Genomic DNA, 24505 nt, shown 5'->3' with positions numbered 1-24505 from the left:
ACTCAGTTAGGTTCCATCAGTTCTTGTACATATGAGACTCCTGCTTCAGTGTATTACAGAGAGAATCACTTAGTAATCCACTACATGTATCTGACAGTAGTTTAATATTCATATAGTACGACCAGTTCTGCTTTAACTTAACCTGAAGCTACGAAAACATTCAGAGTAGGTGAAAACAACAGTCTAATCTCAGCTCGTGTTCTTTATTAGGTGGTGGTGGGGGCTCAGGTTATTTTAAAAATCTAATTGAAAACTCTCCCATTGTTCTGTATGTGACATAGCTTCACCCTAAAGCTTTGCATCTCTCCCACCAACAGGTGCTCTCTGTCTCCTCGACCTTTGGCTTCTTTTTCACCCAGAGGGCAGAAAGAGGATACCTGAGGTGCAGCCTTCAGGGGCATTGTGATTGGTGAGCAGCGATCAGGTGGGCTTCCCCTCTGTCTCTTTACACAGTAACACCCTTGTCCTCCCCCTGAAGCCCGTGGGGCCCCTGGCTCCTGGAGTCAAGGCAGGACCCTTGTTTGAAAAGCTTTGATCACTGATTCTGAGCACTTTTCCCAACCACTCACGCACGTAGACCTCAGTTCATTCATTTTCTCTGCTTCTGTTGCCCGTATTGCGCCGTCTTCCTTCATTTTTCTTTTTGAAGTGAGATCTTCACAACTCGTGTCAGAATTACCATCACATCATCCTTAAAGTCTGAAGTACTGGACTCTCTCCAAGTACTACTACTGTCGTCCTGTCTCGAGAGAAACATCCCGCTACTGACGGGGTTGAAACTCGTCTCAGTCTTCAGCAGTATAAGGAGCTTAGCCCTCTAAGAATGTCTGCTGCAGATTTACTCTACCTGGCTTCAGCTCCTCCACAGATGCTGCGCAGCTCGGCCTGAGGACAGATGAGGTCATCGGAAGTGTAAACCTCAGTTTACTTGCAGCGGTGTAAAGAGCTGTAGGTCTGTCTCTGATTGAACAGCAGGAAGTAGAAATGTGTGTAGTTTGACAAAGCCAAGCTGTTTGTCGTCGTATTACATTTTAACTAATGCTAAAACGTGTTGGTCTTGAAAAACAGTCTCAACCCAAGCTCCTCTTACTAGATTTGACTTTTTTTAAAAAGTAATATTGCTGTTTTCTTTCAGAATACGCCACTGTCAAAGGACTGAATACGTTACTTAGACCAACCCCAGAACATGCAGCTGGGGAAGTAAATACATGCATTGACAGTCATAGTTTCACAGCTGCAGGAAGCGGATTTAAATAGCACAAAATGTGATGCTCAAAGTTTAACTGGTTCCAAATAACTTCAGCTTTTAAACAGAAGAAACAAAGATGGACAAATGTATAAATATCTTTAAAAACATGATGAAAAATGTAGGTTTTATAATTGTTGTACTGCAAATTTTTAGATGACAACACACTTAAGAAACCAACTTTTATTCTTAATAAAGGGCACGTAATTATCAAGGAGGAAATGAAACAAGGAACCAAACGGATGAAACAGGCAGTGTACAGGACCGTCACAGCTTGTATAAGAACACTTCTGCCTCATCTCCATTAGCACAGTTGAGCTCAGCTGGTTCCAGTTGTGGTTCTCCACTTCAGACTGAATCAGGTCGACCACAAGGCTGAGCTACAGCCACAGGAGACGGGACACTCAAACATAGTCATTTTATCCAAAATAGAATAAAATCAATGCATAAAAACTATATACTGTACATCGTCCTTCTGCTTTAAGCCAAAACAACTTTAAATATTCACTGTGTCATGTTAGAATAATTAACAAAGCAGAAAAAGTACCTTTTAAATTCTCAAATAAATTAAGAATGAGAGGAAGAAGAAGGGAAACTGAAGAGATGTGATCTTCGTTGCAGATATGTTTAAAATGCACCAGCATTTAGTTTGATAATGTAATTATAATTTTCAACTTAACATTTACATTGTTTATCCTGAACCAGGGAAATGTTTCCGTCAACACACAGTAATTCATCAAAAACAGCTGCTGTGGAAAAACTCAACAGAAATGCAAAGTACAACATTGTGTAGTCGGCAGGAACCATAAAGTGCTACATAATCTATTATTATTGATTTAAATCACAAAAACCAAACAATTATCTAACATTTAACTTTGAAATAAACTTGACTTTGAATGATAAAACTCTGATATGTAACATAATTCATACATTCTGTTGACATTAATTCACATAAAGATTGAATGATTTAATTGTCTGTTATATTTCAGGGCAGATACTGTATTTATAGATTTATCACTGCATTAAAAGAAAAGTTGAAATAATTTCACAAAGTCAAACGAGAAAATGTAGAACACATGCAAAAAAAGGCATTCTGTCGTGGAAATATTGCTTCTGTTTATCTGCGATGTAAACATTAGAACATTACTTGAGTCAAATGAGAAACATGACCCATTGTATTTAAGACAATACGGTCAATCAGTGCAAATGTTCTCCACACCAACATAAAAAAAACAATATATACTCTCCAACAACGGACTCTTGTTACTTACTGAGGAATACTGTGACATGTGATAACCCTTTGGTTGTCTGTATTTTAGAGATATTAAGTCGCCCAATACATAGTATATTTTAGAATATGTCCTAAGCAGGATGGACATCAGGATTATCTTTAATATTTTTACATATATTCTGCTTTTAATAAAAGTGAAGCTTCTATTGACTGGGTCGTTTTTAATAAAAGCTCTTTTAGCTGCTGAAGGCGTCACGGAGGCGCAGTTGACTTTATCAAGATCACTTTCCATTTAAGTCGGTGTTCTTAGTCATGTTCCCCACACCATCTGATGAGGTTGGAAAGTAAAACAATGAATCACTTTAAATGCAAACTAGTCCCACAGAAGGAAAAAGTTTAATTTCCCTGTGAACTGAGCGGTTAATGGAGCGAGCAGCGACGTACTGATTATTATTATTAGCAGTGTGACTTAGTGCTGTGTTTCTAAACCCTTTGGTGGGACTCTTTCAAACAAACCAGTGACTAATTGTAAACCCTCATCACCCAGTGGGAGGTGTACCGATGTGACCAGTTCAACCAAAGGTGCTTTTGTTTGATTTGAGTCATTTTTAATAATTGAAAATGTTTGTTGAATCCCAGTGTTCAGAAATACATAAAAAACGAACACTTGTTTAGCAGAAAAACGAACAATTTGATGCTTTCAAATGTTTCCGGCGTTAACTTTAGACTTTGGAAGTTTCTTTTTTTTCGGCTGCTGAACAAACTGAGAAACGGCTCCTTCTGGTCCCAGTGCTGCTCGTACAGGAAGTGCTTGTGTGCTTACACTTCTGCCAACTCACACACCACCTCACACCTGCACACTCTTTAAATACTGCGTCACGTTAACACTTCCACACACAGCAGTTCATCGTGACGACGCTGCCACACTCACATTTAGTTGCTCCTGCTGTTTAGAAGCCAGCTGAGGTTTTTCTTTGTCAAACTTCAACAACAGCTCACGCTGTGTTTCCATGTTCACAATAAATACTCAGCGTTCTGCTGCTGTTGGCCAGGAGTGCGCGGTTGACAGGCCTTTGCTCTCCGTCTTTCCTGAGTGATTATTTGCTACGTCAGCGGTTGTAGCTGTTCAGTCAATGCGGTTACCACAGATTGTGAAACGGTCGATCTCCAGCAGGTCTTTGTTGCTAGTCCTGTGCTTCAGTTCAGAGGCTCCTTGTGCCTCCTCCTCCTCCTCCTCCTCTTGAGAGAGTGAGGATGGAGGTTCTTCAAGTTCAGGTGGTGGAGTTGGAGGACGGCTTGTTGGTGCAGCAGAACATGTGTCAGTGGGTGGAGGAGGAAATGGATCAGTCCTTGGAGTTGGCTGGGTGGTCACAGAGGAGGATGGTGATCTGCAGGGTGTAGCAGGGATCTGCTCCACCTTGGATTCACCTGTAAAGAACAGAATTCATTGACAGGAGTAGTAAATTATAGATGGTTTGAAGAAATGGATTTTTCAGGCTGTCGAAAGAAACTTTTTATAAAAAAACATTTGGTAACAGATGATACAGAAGATCCAACCTGTTCAGTTGTATCAGTTGTGACCATTTCAGGTGCTGATATACTGAATTCTGGATCTCAAGCAGTGTACATCTGTATTAATACATCTGTATTAATAGGACCGGAATTAATGGCAACTCTTCAGCCGTCATCTAATATATCGAAGCGTTAGGGAAACGGAGAGAAGATGAGAAAGAATACATTTAGTTACGATAATCTAGAAGAAGAGGATTGCACAGGGAGATGTGCTGTCTACCTGCAGCAGCTCTTAGCCTGTAACAGAAGGAGCAGCGCCAGCTTGAGTGACAGGGACTGATTCAACCTGCTGGCACCTACACCCACCTGACTGCTCAGTTTCAAAGCAGCTCAGAGGAAGAATAATGAAAAGTAGCCGCAGAAGGAAACTGACACTGAACATACATCAGCACAGTTGTTTTCCATCACAGTCCACTGCATTATACTAAAAGAAAACACTGCTGAGCTTTTTCATTTGGAGCGAACGGAGCTTGGTTCCATTAGGAAGATGAACCAAACAGAATAATTCATCTCATCAGAGAGAATTGAGTGAAGCAGTGTTGGACATTATCAAGAATGTCCACAGGGACAGCCACCTAGCCTCAGGCTATCTGGCTAACCCACAGTTCTTACTGCAGACTGAGTTGAACCAACACTCAGTACAGAACTGAGCTGTGTGTGTCTGTGTATTTAAACAAGGCATTAAACAGAATTTCATATGTGATGAAGCCATGAAAACAGACAGGGTAGACCAATAGAATATTTTATAATATAACAGTTTTTTGTTGGTTTTACCTTCAGTTCTAAATTATTGAAGTATTGAATTATATTATTATTATTATCACTGAATTATTCAGTGTTGAATCAGCAAAGAATTTCTACTCGGCTATAGCTGTTGGATTTATTATCTTCTTCTCTTAAGTTTTGGTGCATCAGGTTTGTTACTGTTAGTTACTAATCCTGGGATCAGAATAGTCAGTGTCATAATTTGGGTGATATACATGAACGTGTATTCAGTAAATCAGGTTAATGTATCTTCACTCACACAGAAGTGAAAAAACAAAACTGAGGATTTAGAGAATCTTTACTCTTCTGATGTAAACGAACATGTTCTCTACTTCTTCTGTGGGAGATGAGAGAGCTTTAAGAAAAGTTAGTCACCATATGGCTTCAAATAGCTGATGAGAAACTGCTCGTCACATATTTCTGCCCACAGGACAGAAACATGCATTGTAGACAGATGGCATATGTTAGTGTTATTTGAATCCAGATCATTGCAAAGACACAGACTTGCAGATGAACATAATTGTGCAGTGAATCTAGTGGAGCAGCAGGTGAAGCTGGAGAGTCAGACCAGAGCAGTTTAATGTTAGAAAAGTAAGAAAGCCATCTGAGGGCGCTAGTTCAAATCCCAGCAGCTAAATGTGTATACAAAGGAGAGACAAAACCTCAGAGCAGGTATTGTTGTGCTTTATACGTTGCACCTTCAGCCTCATAGCTACTGCTGTCTGAGAAACCAGATTCATTTGAAGCGGCGGCGCTTGGAGCTTTGATGTTTGATATGACAGGAGGCACCATCAGGATCTTTCCCATTTTAAAGCTCCTTGCTCAGCACAGCAGGCCGTCTGTGGCACACACGGGAGAAAAAGATCTGCAGGGATTTGGCTGCGGATGACAGGGAGATACAGCCACCGCCAAATATGCACCGGGCTGTGTTTAAGTGTCTCACAATGGTCGTTACAAGTTTTACTTCATTACCATCATTGTGAGGACATTTTGTGTTTTTGTCCTGGAACTTCGTCAAAAACTTAACATGTAAAGTCTTTGTAGATCTGATTATTGTTTTAATAGTTTAGTTTATAAATGAAAGATGGGTGGTGTGGTTGTTCATTTGTAAAGATGCCTGTCACCTGAACCAACCACCATCCAGTGTCTGCCATAGACCTTTGAACTTTGTCATATCAACATCACCACAAATCAATGGACTTATATTAAAAGGTGGTTCTAACTTTTTTGCCACATTAATTACTTACATGAGGGCAAAACAGGTGGAGCACCTCTTAATATAATGTACTCCTGTACGACTCCACCACCTATTATGTTACCTATTATGCTATATTACTGGAGCCCACACTAACCAGTCGATCTCTAGCTGATCGACGGGTGCATCTTTGCTCCTTATAATTTAAATTATTTTAAAAATATCTTGCACAAGAAGTTGCTTGTGGCACATTCGTTATATTGTCATAGAAAGCTACAACATGTGTACTCCTGACATTTAAAATAGAAGCTCTACAATGATGAGTAGTATTTGTTTTACCTGAAGGTTTGCGATATCTGGCCTGGTCAGCTTTGCTGGGGCTCTTTGCAGTGGACGGAGCGGCGGAGGGCCCCTCAAAGAGTTTGTCTTCCATGTTGGCCCTCTTCACGTAAACACACGACTTTCCCAGCAGCACAATGCTGTTTAACACTTTAAGTGTCACCAGCCTACAGAGGGACAGTGCCGCAGTTAGGAAGATGCATTTTTGACTAGAGGGATGAAAAACTCACCGTACACGAGTAAATGCAGCTTTAATTTGTGTGATCAACAATAACTTGACAGTTCTGGAGCTATAACACAACTATAATGAATCACTTTTACCATCTGGTTTCTATCGCCACTATTCTCATCCTACAGCTGACACCGGGATTTTGATGTGCACCATACTTCTGTGTTTCTGGGCTTTGCTATAAGGCCCAGACTGTGACACTGATGAGAGAGAGACCGACACATTTGGGTCTGTGGACCACTGCTCGCTGTGACAGGGTGTTTTGGACCAAGAGCGTGTCAGGAAGGCTGAATCTTCGCCATGGCACAGTGGTCTGTTCAAGCAAGAGCTATTTTTAAACTAGGGGTGGGGAAGGCCAGAGATGGCACTAGAGATGACAACATCCTATTCCTCACCCTGGGGGAAAATCTTCAATGGTACGAGCTCGATGGGATCTGGCAAATGAGAATGAGCGAGCCTATCAGACGCCCAGCACAAGGAGAACATGACTGCACAGTGTTAAAGCTTATGTAACTCTGTGTGTCTCTGAATGTGTGTTTATGACAGTGGCTGCACGTGTTAGTGTGCATTCAACAGACTCTGCAAGCATGTTCATAAAATGAGTCCTGTAAATATTTCATTCAAAACATATAAACAAGTAAACTATGACGTAAATCCAAATATTGAATATCAACGTATATTTAAATATTCATCAAAATCTATTATAAAATGATAAGTTTAATACTTACCCAAGATAAAAAAGGAACACACATGTGTATGAAAGAGCTCCCTGAACCTTAATCGAACTCATCACCACACGGATAAGCTGCAAGAACATTGAAAAGATTAGATTAAGGTGACAAATACTAGTACATGGGTTTATTTTATCTAGTGGTCTTAAAGGTTTGTAGGAAGTTCTGGCTAACGTTAATGTGCCAACTCTTTTCTGGTATTTAGTTCCTGAATAGCAACAGATGGCAGAATCTCTTACCAGAACAGCCAAAGGCAGAGGGATGAAGCCCATCCTTCGGGCCACTGAATCACTGTAGTCGGTACAAGCCTACACAGACGGGCACAGATTACAACACTCAAGAGAAATGCTTAGTTTAGAGAAATAATGGTGACAAGAGACAGTTGCCTACATTTTTCTGCCGACTGCTGACGAGATCAAAGGCCAAACTAGCTCTGTATTCACTGTACACCTGTAGGAGAGACAAATAAGGAGTAATGGAATAAGAGAAGTAGCAAAAAGACAAGTTGTTAGTGAATGAGACATGAATGTCAAGTGTTGTTCTTACATCTGCAGTAATGTCGTTGAACTTGGTGATGAAAGCATGTTTAATGATGTCAACAGCAACTTCAGAGGTGACGACCATAAAGACATCAGGGAACAACACCCACAGGTGGTCTGAGGAAAGAAAGTACACAAGAAGCTTTATGTCTAATATATAGGAGGATTTTTAGTCTTCATTTGTACAGTTCTTTGACAGTGTACATAACAGCAGCTTTCCCTGGATACAGTCTTTATCGTAGCCTCAACATACAGATACTGTAGAAACAGCCAGTTTACTTCTGTTGGCTTCACTCAAGTGTCAGCTGGACTTAAAATCTCTAAGTTTTAGTTAAGCTTGTTGTGTTGCCAAGAGATTTAGGATTAACTGTGGTTACAAAGTTTTGCTAACACTTGTGACTTAGAGGAAGAATCATGAAACCCACACATCAGGACATATTTAAAGCTGCATTCATAGATCTTTGGTCACTTAGTAGAACCTTATAAATGTGTAGCACACTGTTGATCGGTTACACAGCCAGCTGTAGCTGCACTGTCGAGGTGCAGAGTGAATAAAACAAAACAGGCACAGGGAGACCACAGAAATGGTTAAATGCTCTTTCTCAGTTTGGTTATCCATTGTTAATACAAATGTATTCATTAGTGCAGCAAGTAGCAACAATTTCTAATTTATATTGAAGTATGAAATGATAAAGGAAAAACAATGTGACAATGTCAAAGGGTTTCTGCTGCGAAATTATTCAGATGTTTAATACAATGACTCACAATTCAAAGCATGGATTTTCAAAAGCTACGTACATATATTTCTTATGTCAGATTACCAGCAGAGCGTCTACACAGTATTTATGGCCTTTATTTTACCAAGAAAACCTAATTGAGATGAAACATCTCCTTTGCAAGAGTGTCTGATACTGTGTAAACACAGAATCAGACCCAATGACTTGAGGCAGTTAACATGCAGAAGAAAAGAAGTCCTGAGATCGTGGCTAATATTTTATTACAGGTTTACACAGTTATATAAATGTCTTAAATGCTTAATGAGAAAACAGCTTTGACTCTTATTTCATTCAGTTTAACTATGAAGAAGTGCACAGTCAGTAATTAGCTGAGAGATGCTTTGTTTCTGCTGTATGATGTAAACAAAGAGGTGCAGACACCACTAATGCACCACAGAAAATACATATATTAGTGTGGATTTTTGTCCCTGTTTAGCAAGAGAAGGCCGTCGCTCTTCAGTATTAGTACATCAGTATTCTGATTTTGGCTGACAGGCCACGTCTGTCATCTACTGTGTCTGTCTTTAAGACTGTCAGGAGGAACTGACTGCTTTCAGAGAGCTGTCACACAGAAACGCCCAGCTCTCATCCCTCACTCTGTCTCTTTCACTGAGGTATGTAGGAGAGAGTGATCCTTAACGTGTTGCAGACAACAGGAAAACCACAGGAAATAATGTAGTGTAGTGAGTAAATCTGTCTGTAAATCTGTAAATTTTTACCCTGACAGCTCCGACCTCCGTACGTGGATGGAAGAGGAAAACATGATTACCTGGGTTCCATGAGAACTGCTCCATGTTCCTGAGACAGACGATGAGAAGGAGAACGTAGCTGGTGAACCGCTCTTTGATATCTGCAGGATGAAATAATCACACTTTTAAATACAAAGGACCTGGGTATGAAAATGTTATTATGTATTTTTATTGAGGACCCAACTGCGTTTAAGTGCATTTACCCCCACTTATTTAGAGTTTTTACAGGGTTCAACTTAAATTCAAAACTGTTTAATGCTGCATAGATAAAATGTTATACCCATTTAAAAAGTGACATAAATATTTTTTATTATATAATTTGTTTCAGTACTTTCCATAAGTAAATAAGAGCTACAGTTAGACAGATGACAGATCAACCAATTAACTGTTCTTACATTTGATAGAGAAACTATTTACAGCTTTTTAAAATAATAATTTAAGACCTTTTAAACCCTTTTGATCCCACAGCCCATGAGACCAAAGACATTTTTGTTTAGTTTAAGAACGGTGCCACCCCCAATGTACACTCACTGGCCACTTTATTAGGTGCATCTGTAGAATCGAACGCAGTTCTATACAGCAGCTCTGCTATTAATTCTAATTTTAAAAGGTTAGAATTTCTCAGTTCTTGTTCAAACTCTTAGAAAGGTGTTAATTATACTATATGTTTATTACTGAGGTCATAGTGGGTGGGGCGAGTTGTACAGAGTGCATCATACTAAGAGGTAACATTAAATATCTTACCACTGTTGGACATTTGGAATAAGTTGTTCTTCTCAAATTTCTTGAACACACTTCCTTTGATCTCCACAAACTGTTTGATAGAACAAGAACACAAAGACTGAAATGCAGCTACCACCATCATGACACAGAAAATACAAACTATTTAGTTGCAGCTGCGTTTCATCACCAATGTGCCAAAATTATTTTTTCTGGGACACATCTGCATAAAATTAGATAATTAATTAAGTGCCGTTTATAGGCATGTGTGCATTGTTTATGCATGAGTGAAGCGGCTTAAACAATCACATCAGGTGCATGGATTAAATGCGCTTATCTGCATTTGTGCATGTGTGTACTGACATTGTTGGACATCATGATAGTCAGCAGGGACTTGTTGTGGGAGTTGAACGCGACGTTGAGAGTAGAGGCCTGGACCATGATGAGGATGGCATGAAGGACTGAAAGACTGCCACTCAGGAAAACAACTGATTTTAAAAAAGGATGTTAGCACATAATTAAAAGCAACACATCCGGTAAAACACAACTTAACCAAAAAATGTAGGTCACTCAGCTAAATGTACAATCATGTACTATAAACTTAATAATACAAAACATCTACAGTGCATTATTAAAAACCAAAATAACACTGAGACGCCAGAAACAGAAGGAGATGCTCAGTACAAATCATCTGGCCCACTTCAATGAAAACCCCCGACCTTTGCTTACAGAGACTTAAAACATCCAAAATGCTGACGAGTTGACCAAGAAGGATACAGACATAGAAAACGGCCATGAAGAAATGAGGGATGACTCCTATGCTGTCTCTTTTCCGTTCTTTGGGTTCTGTGGCCGTCCAGTAGAGAGCATCCAGGATGTCTTGACCAAAGGAGGAGAAGAGGCGGTCTGCGACCTTACACAACAACAACAGGTAAGAATAAGCTGGAGTTTGGCTCATTTTCTCCTACGTGTATTATTACTGTACGTTTCTGTTTTCTTCTGAGAAGCAGTCATTTATATTATATATTTCCTGATCATCAGCTTCTGTTCTCTTAGTGATCATTTTGTAATAATTGCACAAGGTAAAAGTTTGTGTCATCTCAACAGAGCGTGGACATTAAGGAACCTGCCGGCTCACTAAAATCACTTTTTAAAATCGGTTAATATGCCTCTTTACCCACAGCCATTAATTATATATATATATATATACCATCAAGCATTTAAAACCTAAATGAACAGAATATTCTGTTCATTTAGGTTTTAAATGCTTGATGGTAAAACAAGTGACCCACGGGTCAGATTTATAAAGAAGATTCAAATCTATGTATGTACACAGAGCAAAGGCATCAAAGTGAAAACACACAGAGTGAACGGTGCAAAACATGTGACTGAGCTGTAACATCCTCTCCTCTCAAAACCCAGTGGCAGCTACTCCATCATTAGACACAGCTACTAAGCATCATTAAACTGTGTATTACACACACAACAGAATAGTGATTGAAAATGCATCATTAGGTTTGTTTTACGTTGTGTAAATGCCTGAAGCGATGCTGTACAAATGCCAGATATTAGTGTATGAAATGTGAGGTACCTCCAACATGTTGTAGATGATGTAGAGCTTGATGACAGACTGTCCTCTGATCAGGTGGTACATCATGGAGTAATCTACGTAATGCATCATGGAGAAGCAGAGCACCAGGATCAGGCCCCTCAGCATATCACACACCTGCGCTGGCTGCAGCAGCCGCGACCCACTGACGACACACACACAATAATATTACCTCAGGATGTCTGTATCTGTATTATACTTAGACACATTTAAAGAACTTTACAGCACATTCTTGTGGATTTTAATGCAGACGTGCATGCTGACATACACAGTGCAGTATATCCAGTTCATAGTACTGTATATACAAACATGCAGATAAAACTATTCCACGAGTCTACAGCTACGTGTCTTTACACCAAGAAATAATGTGTGTGAATGCTGTCAAACTAATTCTGTCAAAGTAACGACATACACTGGTTTATAGTGGGAGCAGACCCTGATTTAATACTCTACTAGATCAGTATCACCACAGCTGGTTATAAAGACGGAGTGATCTGTGATTGTCATCCCATGCGAGGAAACAGCAGGACAACATATAGGCTTAAATAATTCATTTCTGTTCAAAATGATATAGCCCACATAAAGGAAAAAATAACAAGCAGCGATAACATAAAATACAATATGAAATATTAAAGTTAGCATCTACTTTGTACTAGATGTCATCTTGTTCATAAGATTTATCTCCTTTAAGTATTTTTCTGTTATTGTTCTGTGCTTCTGCTTTTACAAGATAAAATATTTTGTTCTTGTCTACCACACAGACCACATCGTACAAACATAAACCCATATCTGTTATATCTAGATCCATTTTGAACAGGCACAGCATTTTGCACAGGAATGCCTCAAATGTTGCTGTGTGAGCAAATAACTGCTGAATACAAATAGAGCAAAGCTCTGACATAGAGCAGGAATATCAAAACATGACTTTTAATGTGCTATAATGTGTTTCAAACATGTGCAACTAATTAATGACACCTCGGGAGCATGTTATACGGAGGACTAACTAACCTATAAGGGTAGTTATTTAGCATGACTGGGATAACTGGGATAACTGGGAAGAGCTGGACAGAGCTCAGTTCCAACACATCCTGGAGCGTATGTCTGCAACCACCACTAACTGAGTCTGTACTGTACCATCACACGGGCTGTTTACTAAACCAACACATCATCCACTACAGTTAGGATTTTCATAGACAACCTTTTACCTTTTGAAGGCAGGTGCTGAAGATGAGCTGTTAAAATATGACACAGCCAAATTACACAGTGCATTACTGTCGGCGGCTGATTTTACCACACAGCCACAAATTACAGCATCACTCACTAACTCGGTAACAGCAGTTTATCTAAGTAACAGCAGTTTATCTCAGTATAGCACAAGATGAACACTATTTTACAAACAATCAAAATTTTCAACCAAATCATTATAACGTACTAGACTAGAACCTGACCCCTAGATCACCACACATGGCAGGACAACAACTTTAACAGACATCGTTGCCTCATTAATGTAATCGGTTCTTAATCAACTGCATCAGAGCCGCGGGGCCACTTCACACCACTCACACGTTTTAAAACGTGAGAGAAGGGGTGGGGGCTTGGAAGGTGTAGCATCTGAACTATTTCTGAGCTGAGAAAGAAAAAAAAAAAAGCTGAGTTTAGAGAGATGTGTAAATTAGCTTAATCTCGCTGTCTGAATGACGAGAGAAGAACAGGATGAGATGAATATCTGGGCCTTTTTGTTCAACGCATAAAAGACAACGATTGTCATCGCAACCAAATACCTACTGGGGTCTAATCCAAGAAATACCACACTGAATGTAGACGCCTCTCTTCCATATAAAACACTGATTTAATCTTTATAGTTTTTCTCTTGATATTTATTACAAAGGAAAAGCTGCAGATAACAATATTAAATTAGCCTGGAAACCAACATCAAGGAGACCTCCCTGTGATGTCGACTTTTTCCTCATTCTTTTCTAAGTTTATGGCGCCATCCAGTGGTCTCCTATGATAAAGACACTTTACACTCCTACACAGGAGCTTATTCACATTTACAATAAACATGACTAAATATTGCATGTACAAAGTTTAATATTCAAGTAGTAATAAAATATAGAGTTAAATCGACATTCATCTCTAACACAGCCCATGTTATGTTTCAGCTTTGTATGTTTTACCTCCTTTTGCATTGATTTTCTAGTCATCATTTAGTGATCTGAAGTAATCCCAACCTTTGAATCACCTCCACAATGTTTATTGGATCATGGAGACTTTTTATGAACCATATTGTGAAACCGTTCCAGCTGACTGCCTCTTAAATAGTTGGTGCATAGTTTGGATCTCTGCTTTGAGTCACTGTTTTATTATAGGATTAAATAATGTACTTTAAACCTGATGCTGATCATAAACAAGCAACCATAAGTGGCCCTAAACCTTTGAATTGTTGTATTTTGTCTTTAAATGTCATTATGCTTTTTTGTTTTTTGCTTATGTAAAGTACTTTGGATCTCCTCTGTGTTTTTGTTATGCAGTAAATAAAGGTATGATAATGTAAGAAGATAAGTAAATAAAACTGCCTTTACTACAAATAACATTTGTTTTCATTAATTACTGTATTATTTTATCACTTAATCTAATCATTTAGTTTTCCCAATGAAAATATTGCCAATCATGAGTTCCCAGAGTCCAGTTAAAATGTCTTGTTGCACCAACAGTGTAAAATCTAACAACAAATAAAAACATCCAGGGATACACAGTAGTGTTTAGTATTTAGGTGATTAAAGTGAGCATCCTCCTCCAGCAGTGTCTTATCCTCAGAATTTTCGACACACACAGAGCTCTAGCTGCAAAGCTGCTGCAGCCAGCTGGTAATGCAGTCCGCACAAAGCAGCACCTCGCTATCTCCATTAGACAAGCGTTATCTCCATAATACACACGAACATTGTGTTTGAGTGCAGCCAGCTATGTGCTACGTTCCAAGTAGCCATCACCACTGTTTGTGCCTTTTATACACAAGATTAAGACCCAGAGCCAGACAAGGATTGGAAAGCTTCAAAACCTTGTTAGAGAAGCTGACTGGAGAGCAGAAAACAGCCATTTTACTTCTGTAAAGCAGTTGGGGATATCTGTACAGGAATGGTGGATGGGCAGAGTTTTCCCTTCCTCCACAGGAACGGCAATAAGATGCTGTTAAAAAAGGCAAATGAGCCCCAAACTGCTCCAGAAAAGCTGCTCAGAGACCAGTAGCGGAAGACTAGGTAGCCCTCCAGTGTGCGTATACAGTTGTATCACTGACAAACAACATGGTGACAAGAATGAGCATGCACTCTCAGCAAACCTTCTGTGGTTGTGCACAAAAAATAAACTCATAAACCCAGATTTATGAGGAACCGACATAGCTGCTCTGGCTGGCAGAATGGGACGTGATGTGTGGTGCCAAGCTGTATATTAACAGACAAAATGGAGATGATGAGAGACCAGTGAATGGATGTGGAGGCCAGTTCAGGACAGTGATAACATTTATGAAGCCTTGACAGGCTTATGGGAGCATACCTGCTTCTTCTGCAGTAGGGGCATGTGCGTGCCCTGCAGGGGGAGGAAGGCAAGGGGAGAATCAGATAGAGGGTGAGGCGGGCAGGGTGAGAGGCAGTGCCCATCAGGGAGGTTAAGGCACAAATGTCCTGAAGCTGTACTGTGCTTCTTTTTAATTTCTAGGCTGCACACTTTTAAAAATCATAACTGTCCTAAGTTTTGGTCAATGTGTGAAAACAAAGACTATTACAGTAAATTACAATATGTCAGAACACAGTGTTTTTGTTTCTTATTCCTAATGTTGAGATATTAAATACAAACACACTGCCTGGACAAAAGAAAAAAAAGAAAAGGTCACACTAATATTTCGTTGTTTGTCACCGTGGCATCATTCCTCTAATAAATAATTAACCTAATTGTTTAATTAATCATTTAAAGTTTCTGAAACACAGATACCCTACTTTCTGAAACATCTGATTAATCAATCAGTCGACCACTACTACATATAGAAACATTTGAAAAAAACTTTTCAAATCAAATAGTCTAAAATATCCCCTCGATCAGATTAAATAGTATTTTAGTGTTAAGTTGTAATCTGCTATTAGTTTAGTTTAGATGTATTAAGTGTCTTTTTCCTTGTGTATGTAAGTGTGTGCAGACTCTAACCTGAAGCCACAGCATGGCAGGGTGAGGAGGCGGAGCAGGGCCAGCAGCACCCTGAGGGGCAGCAGGGTGAAGACGTACAGGAAAGCGTCGACACAGAGGAAGAAGCCGAAGATCATCAGCTGGAAAAGTCACAAAACAACAAGTTACAGACTCATCAGACACATTTACTCTTCACCTTAAAATATAAATAATAATAATCGCTCTATTAAACTATAACTATATACTATAACTAAAACACGTATCAGCTGGGTTCTAGCTGAAAAGGCAACTTCTTATTTTTTCCACACATCTTCCAGCTCCTTCACATCAAAGGAAAATCCAGGTGAAAGCTAAAAACTGCTGCACGTGACACTAAAGTAAAAAGAGTAGCCCTAAACCCAGTTCTGCAGCAGACACATGCCTTCATAGTTTCCCATGCTCGAAGAGTCATTGTCTTGTCATTTTAGGAAGAATATTTTATGAGCAATGCATTTAACCCAGTTTAACCCAGTCTTCTTACTCCTACTTCTAACACGGAAAAAAATGAAGGCACTGAGGTAGCATTGGTAGAAGCTGGGGGGAGGGTTTGTCTCTCATTGGTGGATTCTGTGAGTTTTCTTGGGGCCTTGTTGGGCACCCATGAAGTTGCCTGGCCTGCTTTACACAGTAAAGTCACTGAGGTCTTTTCTATTTACACACATTCCTCTCTTGCCCCCAAGGAAAAACCAAACCCGTAAGGTCTGCGTTGGTCTGGGTTTGCCTGTTAAAACACATTTCTGCACAGACACGGTCCACTCATCGCTGAAAACAATACACAGATGTCTTCACTCCACATACAAGCATGCAGGATTTCTTTAATGCATAATTATACTTTACTAATTTAGGTCTGTGTTATCATCAGGTTAGTAGGATAAGAGTGAACTCGATTTCAGTGGACAGAAAATTAATCAGAAGCTAATTTGATCAATTAAACAATTCAAAAATTAAAGAAATAAATGTTTTTAGCTTCTGAAATGTGGGTTTTCTTTTGTACACTATTGTAAATTGAATTTGAATTTTTGACTAATATTGAAGGTTTTACAGCAAATGGAAATAAGAAGTTTGATCACTTCGATAAGGATGTTCTGTAAATCTACTTCAGATGTCAAAGGTTTTTCATGTAGACTCTCGTATAAACTGAATAAAGTGGATCTAAACTAAAAATAAAATAAAAAAACAACTTCACAGCCAAATGAGAGAAAGTCACTGTCTGATATTAAGTAATTTCATTTGCTGTTACGTGGGTGTGTATCAAACAGGCAGGTCAGTGTTGGTGTCAGTGTTAAGGCAGCACAAAGTTCAGAGGAATCACTGACACCCGATGGTGAAAAGAACAACAGCAACAACACACTGGTGTCAGTTTAGCACATGGTAAAATAAAATGTTGTATATAATATTAATTACAGTTGTTTCGTTGTATTGTTGTACCAAGTGTGACTGTACAATGACAATAATAAAGCTTTATCTTATCTTATCTTTTGAGAACTGTCAACATGTTATTCTATTTCCAGCAGAGATCTCAACTAAGGATTAATGTCACACTGATCAGTATTAATTATTCTTTTCACGAATATTAATAATGAAATGTAATATTTAAAAGTGGCTAATGTTGTTTTAAAAATGCCAAAACAATTCATTGTTAATTAATCTGTTATAGAAACAGGGTGATTAAATTTGCTGCTCATGTAAAGCGGCTCATTATTACAGTATGATTACAGATGGTACCTTCTCCAGCTCCTTGGGAATACGCATGCATGTATAAACTTTCTCTCGGCGCTCGGTGTACTTTGCTTCATTGTGCTCCAGGAAATAGCCTCTGGTGAGCTCGGTGCAAATGAAGCGTGTCAACGATGGATCTGGAACAACACGAGAGTGACGGTGTTATCACAAGGTCACTGTCTGCAACAATTACAACCACAACCGTGAACACAATGAGAACGGCAACCTCTGGGGAGTCACACAGCAACGTCAAACAAGAGGAGGTTGGATCAGAATTCTTCGTTCAGTTTGATTCAGTGCAATGTAAAAACATTTTGTAAAAGTTAAATATGCTAAATTGAGTTCTGTGTAAAATACAGTATGATCTTTCACAGTGAACCAGAACCTCTGTAATGAGAACTGGTGACAAAGTGCTTTAATTCTTGGATTGATTTAAAAATGATGTGCCCTAGTATTGATATCATAATAGAGTTCATATGTTCAAATGTAATTACTAAACTTGAAAGTATATGTTTAATAAAATGGATTAAAGATGAAGTAAATTCTCTGGGTCAATATTTTTGTCATGTATAAAATTAAATGTAATACCCCAGGTTTATGATTGTTGAAGGACAAAATAAACTATTTTCTGACTCTGATAACATAAATATTAGTGGTAATCATTACTTTCTGTCTTAAACAGACAAAAATAAATAGAGGGAAATGTGACTTTTGTTTGTAGACAAGTGGCCAACTCTGTTTTAAACTGTTCTGCGATTCTTTACACTTGACGTCAACCTGAACCCGTCAAACATGTCGATGAAGTCACAGGACCTTTAAAATCTCTTGACCAGACAGTATAATGTTGGCTCAACTTGTTAAGTCACACACAGAGCTGAAATATGATTTAAACAGAAGTCAGAGCATACAGCATGTTTAATAGTTCGGCTGTATATTCCACTGCAAACTCCCAAACCTTAACCCTGGAGAACAAGGAAAAGGTCAACAAGATGAAAACAGGTTCTCAAGATCTTTGGGGCAACTGAGACTCTGTTTAACCCAAATAATAAACGTCCTCTATCTGGATATGAAGCAGAAAATTGATGAATTAATTAGAAAATTGTAAAAGATGATTCAATGTTTGAATTAGATAATTAAATGATCTAATAACATGGATTTTAAATGAAGTGTGTTTGTGCAGATCATGTTTGTGGTTCTTTCTTCACTAAACTACTGTTTTAGTTTTCATCATTTGTGATCAACACAACTTTAAATAAACTCTCTTCATGGAGACCAGTAAACCTGCTTCTGTTGTTAATGATTATGTATTTGGAGGGTGATAAAAGTTTGTTAAACACATGTTGTGGCTGCTGAGAGCGGATTAAGGACTTTGATTTAAGACCTGCAGATGATCGATGGATTCACTGAGGTGAAAATGTTTCTGTTGTATCAAAGCGTGGTTTAAATGAACTACAGACATTCCTACAGTTTCTGGACAGTGAGAGGAGAAGCTGGTTTTAAACATTAAGTCACCGACAGAGAATTAATGAGCAGATGATTAGCTCGTTAATTAGCTAACGTTAGTTAGTACGACTGGAAACAACAAGCGTCCACGGCTGGACTCGGCTTATTTAAAGTTTTTATAACTTACTGAGCTCCCATCTTAGTGTTTAAACGTTGTATTTACGAAGACACTGCTGCACCAACACTAACTAACATGTTAATTAGCATTTACCGCTAATTAGCTCCAACTGGACAAACGTCAGTTGAGCTGGAGGCGAACGGCGGTTACCTGCTGAGTGCTCCCGTTGATCCCTCCTGACAACGCTAATGTCGTAAAATCCCAACGTTTCTGGCAGATCTGCACTTAAACCGACTTTTCCCGACTTGTGCAAATCCTGCCATGGACGTTTCTGTCTTTTATTGAGCTCAATTTCTGCTTCTTTCTCTTCTGACAGCTCGGTGCCCGACAGCTCCGCCATCTTTACTCTGCCCGCCGCGTCGCCCCGTGCTACGTCATCACGTCGTAGGTAAAATAAACAACGTCATGGCAACGAGCGTTACGTCGTAAACAATTAAAAATATAAAATAAATTAATTTATAAATATTTAAGAGTTTATTAAAAGTATATATGAGTGAACGATAATTTAAAAATGTAAAAAAATCTTAACTTAAAGAAAATAATAAAATAAAAAGTGACCGTTTATCAAACACATGTATGACCTAGTATGTGGATATTAACTAAATAAATAAATATAAATATATATATTTATATATAAATCTAATTCAAACATTTACAAATAAATAAAATGGTTAAAAATGTACAAACAAACAAAAGCAATAAAGGTTTAACAGTATATTAAGCATATTATTAAAATTTAATTATAAATAAACACGCAACTGTTTATCATGAATAAATAATGAGCAGCATATTAAAAACAGTTAAATAGTAAAAAATAAATAAATAAAAATAAATTAGTTTTTGAATGTTGTTGCAGTACGTCGTGTCATCCACATGGTGTCGCCAAAGTCAAGTCAAGTCGCGGTCAGGTCAAACACTGTTGTTGGGTAGATTTAAGAATCACTTCCCACTGAGTTGTCTTGTTAACTTTGCTTGGTGTCGTATGTTCGTAACTTGTGCATCTTGCCTGAAACAGGTATTTACATGTTAAGCTTTGAATCTAGAATTTGCAAACAAAATAAATGCAGAGAATACAGAGCAAATTCAGGATGTTGGTTCTGGGATAAATGTTCAACAATTGAAATACAGGGAACGATGACACACAATCACTGCATCACCTTTCCCAGTATAAACAATCTAGTGTATTCGTGGTCCTGGTCTCATATTTATATTACAGCCCTTTGCTCTGCTAAGAGTTCATACAAGGTAAACCTTTCTCTTATATCTGCTTGTACCTTGTGCACTGTATGTCTTTGAGCTCCAGACAGAAGCTTTTGCTCTTATTCTGAGAGACTAGCGACAAAACATGTTTAGGTTGGACCATTTTCTGCTATTCTGAGATTCAGACATACAATAATTTCAAATAATTTTCTTTTTCCACTTAGAGCAGGAACGAGAACAATCCAGTAGCTTCAGTCCAGAAAACTGTGTTTCCCAGTAGTTAGGTCGATTAAAATAAAACAGGAAATTAAACTGTATTAAATTTTCCAGTTTCATCATAAAGTTCACATGAAACTGATGTGTTGTAGTTGAAGAGTGAATCCTTCTCCACAGATACACACATCTGGTTGTTACAGGATAATGCACCAGGTTTTGCAGGTTTTGTGACACGACTGAGACGGAATTGGTGATGAAAGAAATAAAAATAAGCTGCACACACACGATGCTGGTAAACAAACGAAATTCAACTCCTTTTGTAAGCACGGTTTATTGGCACACATAATGGTAAAGCATACATACCAGACATCAGATATGACACTGAACACCTCTGCTATATAATGTACAAATGGTGTCTAATAATACTAGGCTCAAACATATTTAGAAATGTGTTAGCTTCCTTACAAATGCACAAATAAATACCCATAAGATCCAATTGTATAAAGACGTCCGTTGTTTGTCTTCGCGCCCGTTATCAAACAAAAGTCCAACAAAGGAGATCAGGGATATCGTATCAATTCAATTAAAGATTAAAGAACAACTGTGAACACAAATACAGGAATCTCAAATCCTTTCTGTGGGGTGGATGGGATTTTATATGTGCGTCGTTTTAAAATGTTGTTTTCTTCCTATGTCACAGAATATACAAGAAATAAGACTGTGTGTGTGGGTGTTTGTTAACTTTGTGGCTTTGGTTCTGCACTAGCTCAAGAGGACGGGGAACTTTTTGGGAGTCTGGTTTTGATGGAGGAAAAAAAAAAAACAGAACAAAAAAAACAGCGTGCATCCAAACCACCCTACAGAAATCGGAACCTCCTGGACAAAAACAAACAGCTGCCATATCCAAACTGGTTTCAGTGGCTGATTTACAGTGGACAAAATAGACTCCTCCTCTATTTACAGAGCTACAAATCTTGTAACAGTGTTCCCAAACTGATGAACCCGAAAGCAAATTCAGAGCGATGTGTTTTTAAAAAGTACATATATCAAACAAAATTAAAAATCCTATAAAATCATGCAGGAAAAGGTTTTAGTATCAGTTTGGGAGTAGGTCGTTAAAGGGAAAGAAGTCCAATTTTCGAGGAGGGGGGAAAAAAAAATCAACATTAATGCGTCAACGCGTGTCGGCAAAGTTCACATACTGATCTGCAAAATTACAACGTGATTGCAAAGTATTCAGAGAGAAGCAAAATACCAATAGACTACGAACACAATCAAACTGGTTTGCATGAAATCACAATCTGTGACGACCGCAGTAATGTGGAAAAAACAATCCTAGGACACGATTTTCCCTCATTTGAAAAGAGTCCATAGCGGTATAGAACTTTTATTTCCTCTTAATTGGAAATGGAAATAAACAGAACATCAGAAACAAACCACCGGCCGACTGAATTTCCAATAAAAATGCAATTGCCTCAAACAATGTTTCATTTGCCTCCAATGTGGTGAGATGCTTCCATCGGCGTGGTTTAAAAAAACAAACACCTTGCCTACTTCACATCGATCTTGCTGTTTTTGAGACATGTTGTTTGTTGTTTTTTATTCTTCTTCTTTTCTCCTCAGTGTCTACTGTCAGCGTGATGACTTGTGACCTGCGGGTCAACCAATAACAGCTGTGGTATTCCACCAGACTAGAGGTTTGAATGTGAGAGTCCAAGGAGGAGAATTTGATCCACGGCACTCTGAGAAAAAGAAGAAGAAGAAGAAAACAACCCACGACTTGCTGTTTTTTACATTATAGCTGCATACAACTCGTATGCGTTTCCTGTCTGTGTGTATTGCTGTGCAATGCTGCCAGTTCTCAGTGTTCTCCAAGATGTTAGTGGAGAAGAAGAAGAACATCATATCCAGGACGGACGTATTCTGGCTGGACATGCCAGCGATTTGTTTGCAGACGAGTTGGAGGGGGGGGGGGGGTTTGATTCAGTACAATGTTATGAGGCGTCGAAGCGCTGCCCTCAGGGGTAGGGGAGAGGTTACAAATTCCAGTCCACATGGAGTCAAGGATCTGTTGTTTCATCTTCTGTTGTCTTACTGTGAGGGCTGGGGCGCCGTGCTCTCGGGCTTGCTGTCCTGGGCGGCGGGGGGTTTGCTGCTCCAGGGGGCGTTGTTGCCCAGAGCTGGGGAGCTGTTGAAGTCGTCCTCGTCGTCCAGGCCGTTGGTGGCGTCATACTGCGTGTTCTCCAGACGAGTGATCAGGCGCTCATCCTCGTCCCCAAACTCGCCGCCCATCAGGGTCGGCTCCCCCACCACCATCACGTCCTGCAGAGAGCGTGAGAGAGCGAGAAGGCGAATTTACAAACGGGAAAAAAATAACATGCTAATGATTTTTCTGATGTACACACTGTTTAAAAGGTCACATTATGTTCAAGCTGTGTCCTGTTTAGTTACACTCAAGCTGTAGCTGAGCATATAAAGACCTCTGATACTAGATGTATGTATTTTAAACAGTACCTTCCTCTTGTTGACGTCCTGTTGCTGCTTCTCTCTTTACTCGTCATTTTGTTTTCTTTAAAACAGCTAACTCTGTTTTTATAATCCATTTTTACACAGGGAAGCGTGGCGTGTTTTTGGTTTTGTACAGGACTGTCCATATTTAGCCTAGGGGTGATTCAAAATTAATATGCTTAAGTGAGTGAGAAATCACCAGAGAAGAAATTAATGCATATCTGTTTCATCTAATTCTCAGACCAAAGCACCATCTGAATATCAAATGATTGCACACCCACCCAAAAAGACCTTATAATAACATTTGCATTACTTCAAATAAAAAGAATATGCACGGTGTCTGTTTCACATAATATTAGCAGGAAAATGAGAATTTAATCAGATGGCTTTAAAAAGAGAGACTAAAAACACAAGGTCATAAAGACAAACACACAATTCATGACTCCTGACGAGACCCTGATGTCACTACAGTCGGTATGTGTGTGAATTATCCACATATTTTCAATTCCCAACTGAATAAGGAGAACACACACCCCCTCCGACTCACAAACTCAGTGGGATTAAGTGTGTGTGTTTATGTGGTGTATCCACTGAACCCATCCGAACGGTCGACCTCTCTCGAAACACTCTGTGCAAATGAAACCTTCCCGTACAGAAAGTGGATTCCCCCGGCGCTCTGTGCCCGCCCCAATCAATACTCATCATGTTAGACGTATTTTACAGAGATGGCCCTTGCACAGCAGATCAAAGAAGGGAAGGAGAGAGATTTATCCATTATCCAAGACCCACTATGACTCCTGTGATGTGAAGGAATCCTGCGTGCGCTTGTGTTCTGTCATGTTACCAAAGCGAATTCCTCTGCACACAAAGAGATTCTGCTGACAAATAATCACCGAGTGTAATTTGGGAATCAGTATTTCTCCGAGTTTTTGAATCTGCCTCCGAGTGGCTAAACAGCTCCCTGCTAGCGAGTCCCAGCGCCACCCACCGAAACCTGGGAAGAAGCCGGACAGTTAAATGGAGGGCATGCTTCACCGGTCATGTGTGTCAACGCTGCCTGGCTTTGGGAGATCTCGCCTCCCCTCAGTCATCACACACACACACACACACACACACACACACACAAAGCGCAGACAAACATGCACATGCACTGGCACATAAACCAAGATAAGCTTACTGTACAATCACAATCACACACCTGAACACAAACACAGACAAAAGCACCTGAATGCAGACTCAGATTAATCCTATGTATTGCACACACACACACACACACACACACACACACACACACACACGCACACACACACACACACACACAGCTA

General features: G+C 39.2%; 2 protein-coding genes and 1 long non-coding RNA gene across 7 annotated transcripts in view; 1 reads left to right on the top strand and 2 right to left on the bottom strand.

Annotated features, from left to right (window-relative positions):
* The window catches only part of LOC113160093, a 59649-nt gene extending 50170 nt beyond the window's left edge, over positions 1-9479 (top strand). The window contains exons 3-5 of one of the 2 annotated variants that reach the window (XR_003298668.1): positions 318-424; positions 9153-9237; positions 9351-9475. This is a non-coding gene — a long non-coding RNA (uncharacterized LOC113160093). Of the gene's footprint in view, positions 1-317; positions 425-9152; positions 9238-9350 lie in introns of both variants that reach the window. The other variant, XR_003298667.1, reaches the window with a different exon arrangement.
* Positions 1449-19614, bottom strand: tapt1a (transmembrane anterior posterior transformation 1a). Its single transcript, XM_026357151.1, has 14 exons — positions 19407-19614; positions 17642-17772; positions 15899-16017; positions 11684-11846; positions 10870-11005; positions 10456-10553; positions 10117-10186; positions 9393-9473; positions 7855-7964; positions 7699-7758; positions 7548-7616; positions 7306-7382; positions 6349-6515; positions 1449-3905 (listed from the first exon to the last, which is right to left on the bottom strand). Exons 1-14 carry the CDS (start codon positions 19594-19596, stop codon positions 3604-3606), a joined length of 1773 nt encoding a protein of 590 aa, XP_026212936.1. The 5' UTR covers positions 19597-19614; the 3' UTR covers positions 1449-3603.
* A 1370-nt stretch (positions 19615-20984) lies between these two features.
* ldb2a (LIM domain binding 2a) overlaps positions 20985-24505 on the bottom strand; it is a 78320-nt gene continuing 74799 nt past the window's right edge. For all 4 annotated transcript variants that reach the window (XM_026357152.1, XM_026357153.1, XM_026357154.1 and 1 more), the window contains exon 9: positions 20985-22994. In XM_026357152.1, the coding sequence (XP_026212937.1) occupies positions 22764-22994 (231 nt within the window). In that variant the 3' untranslated portion in view covers positions 20985-22763. The remainder of the gene's footprint in view (positions 22995-24505) is intronic.

This window comes from Anabas testudineus, chromosome 10 (genome assembly GCF_900324465.2).
Source record: "Anabas testudineus chromosome 10, fAnaTes1.2, whole genome shotgun sequence".
NCBI classification, from domain to species: Eukaryota; Metazoa; Chordata; class Actinopteri; order Anabantiformes; family Anabantidae; genus Anabas; species Anabas testudineus.
Note: the sequence above shows the minus strand (reverse complement) of the source record. Positions and strands in the feature narration are given on the sequence as shown.

Coding starts and splice junctions, on each gene's coding strand:
- tapt1a (XM_026357151.1), bottom strand. CDS start 19,596: ATGGCGGAGCTGTCGGGCACCGAGCTGTCAGAAGAGAAAGAAGCAGAA. Junction 11,847..15,898: donor CTGCCATGCTGTGGCTTCAG/GTTAGAGTCTGC, acceptor GTGTGTCGTCAG/TGGGTCGCGGCTGCTGCAGC. Junction 7,759..7,854: donor TCAACGACATTACTGCAGAT/GTAAGAACAACA, acceptor TCTCTCCTACAG/GTGTACAGTGAATACAGAGC.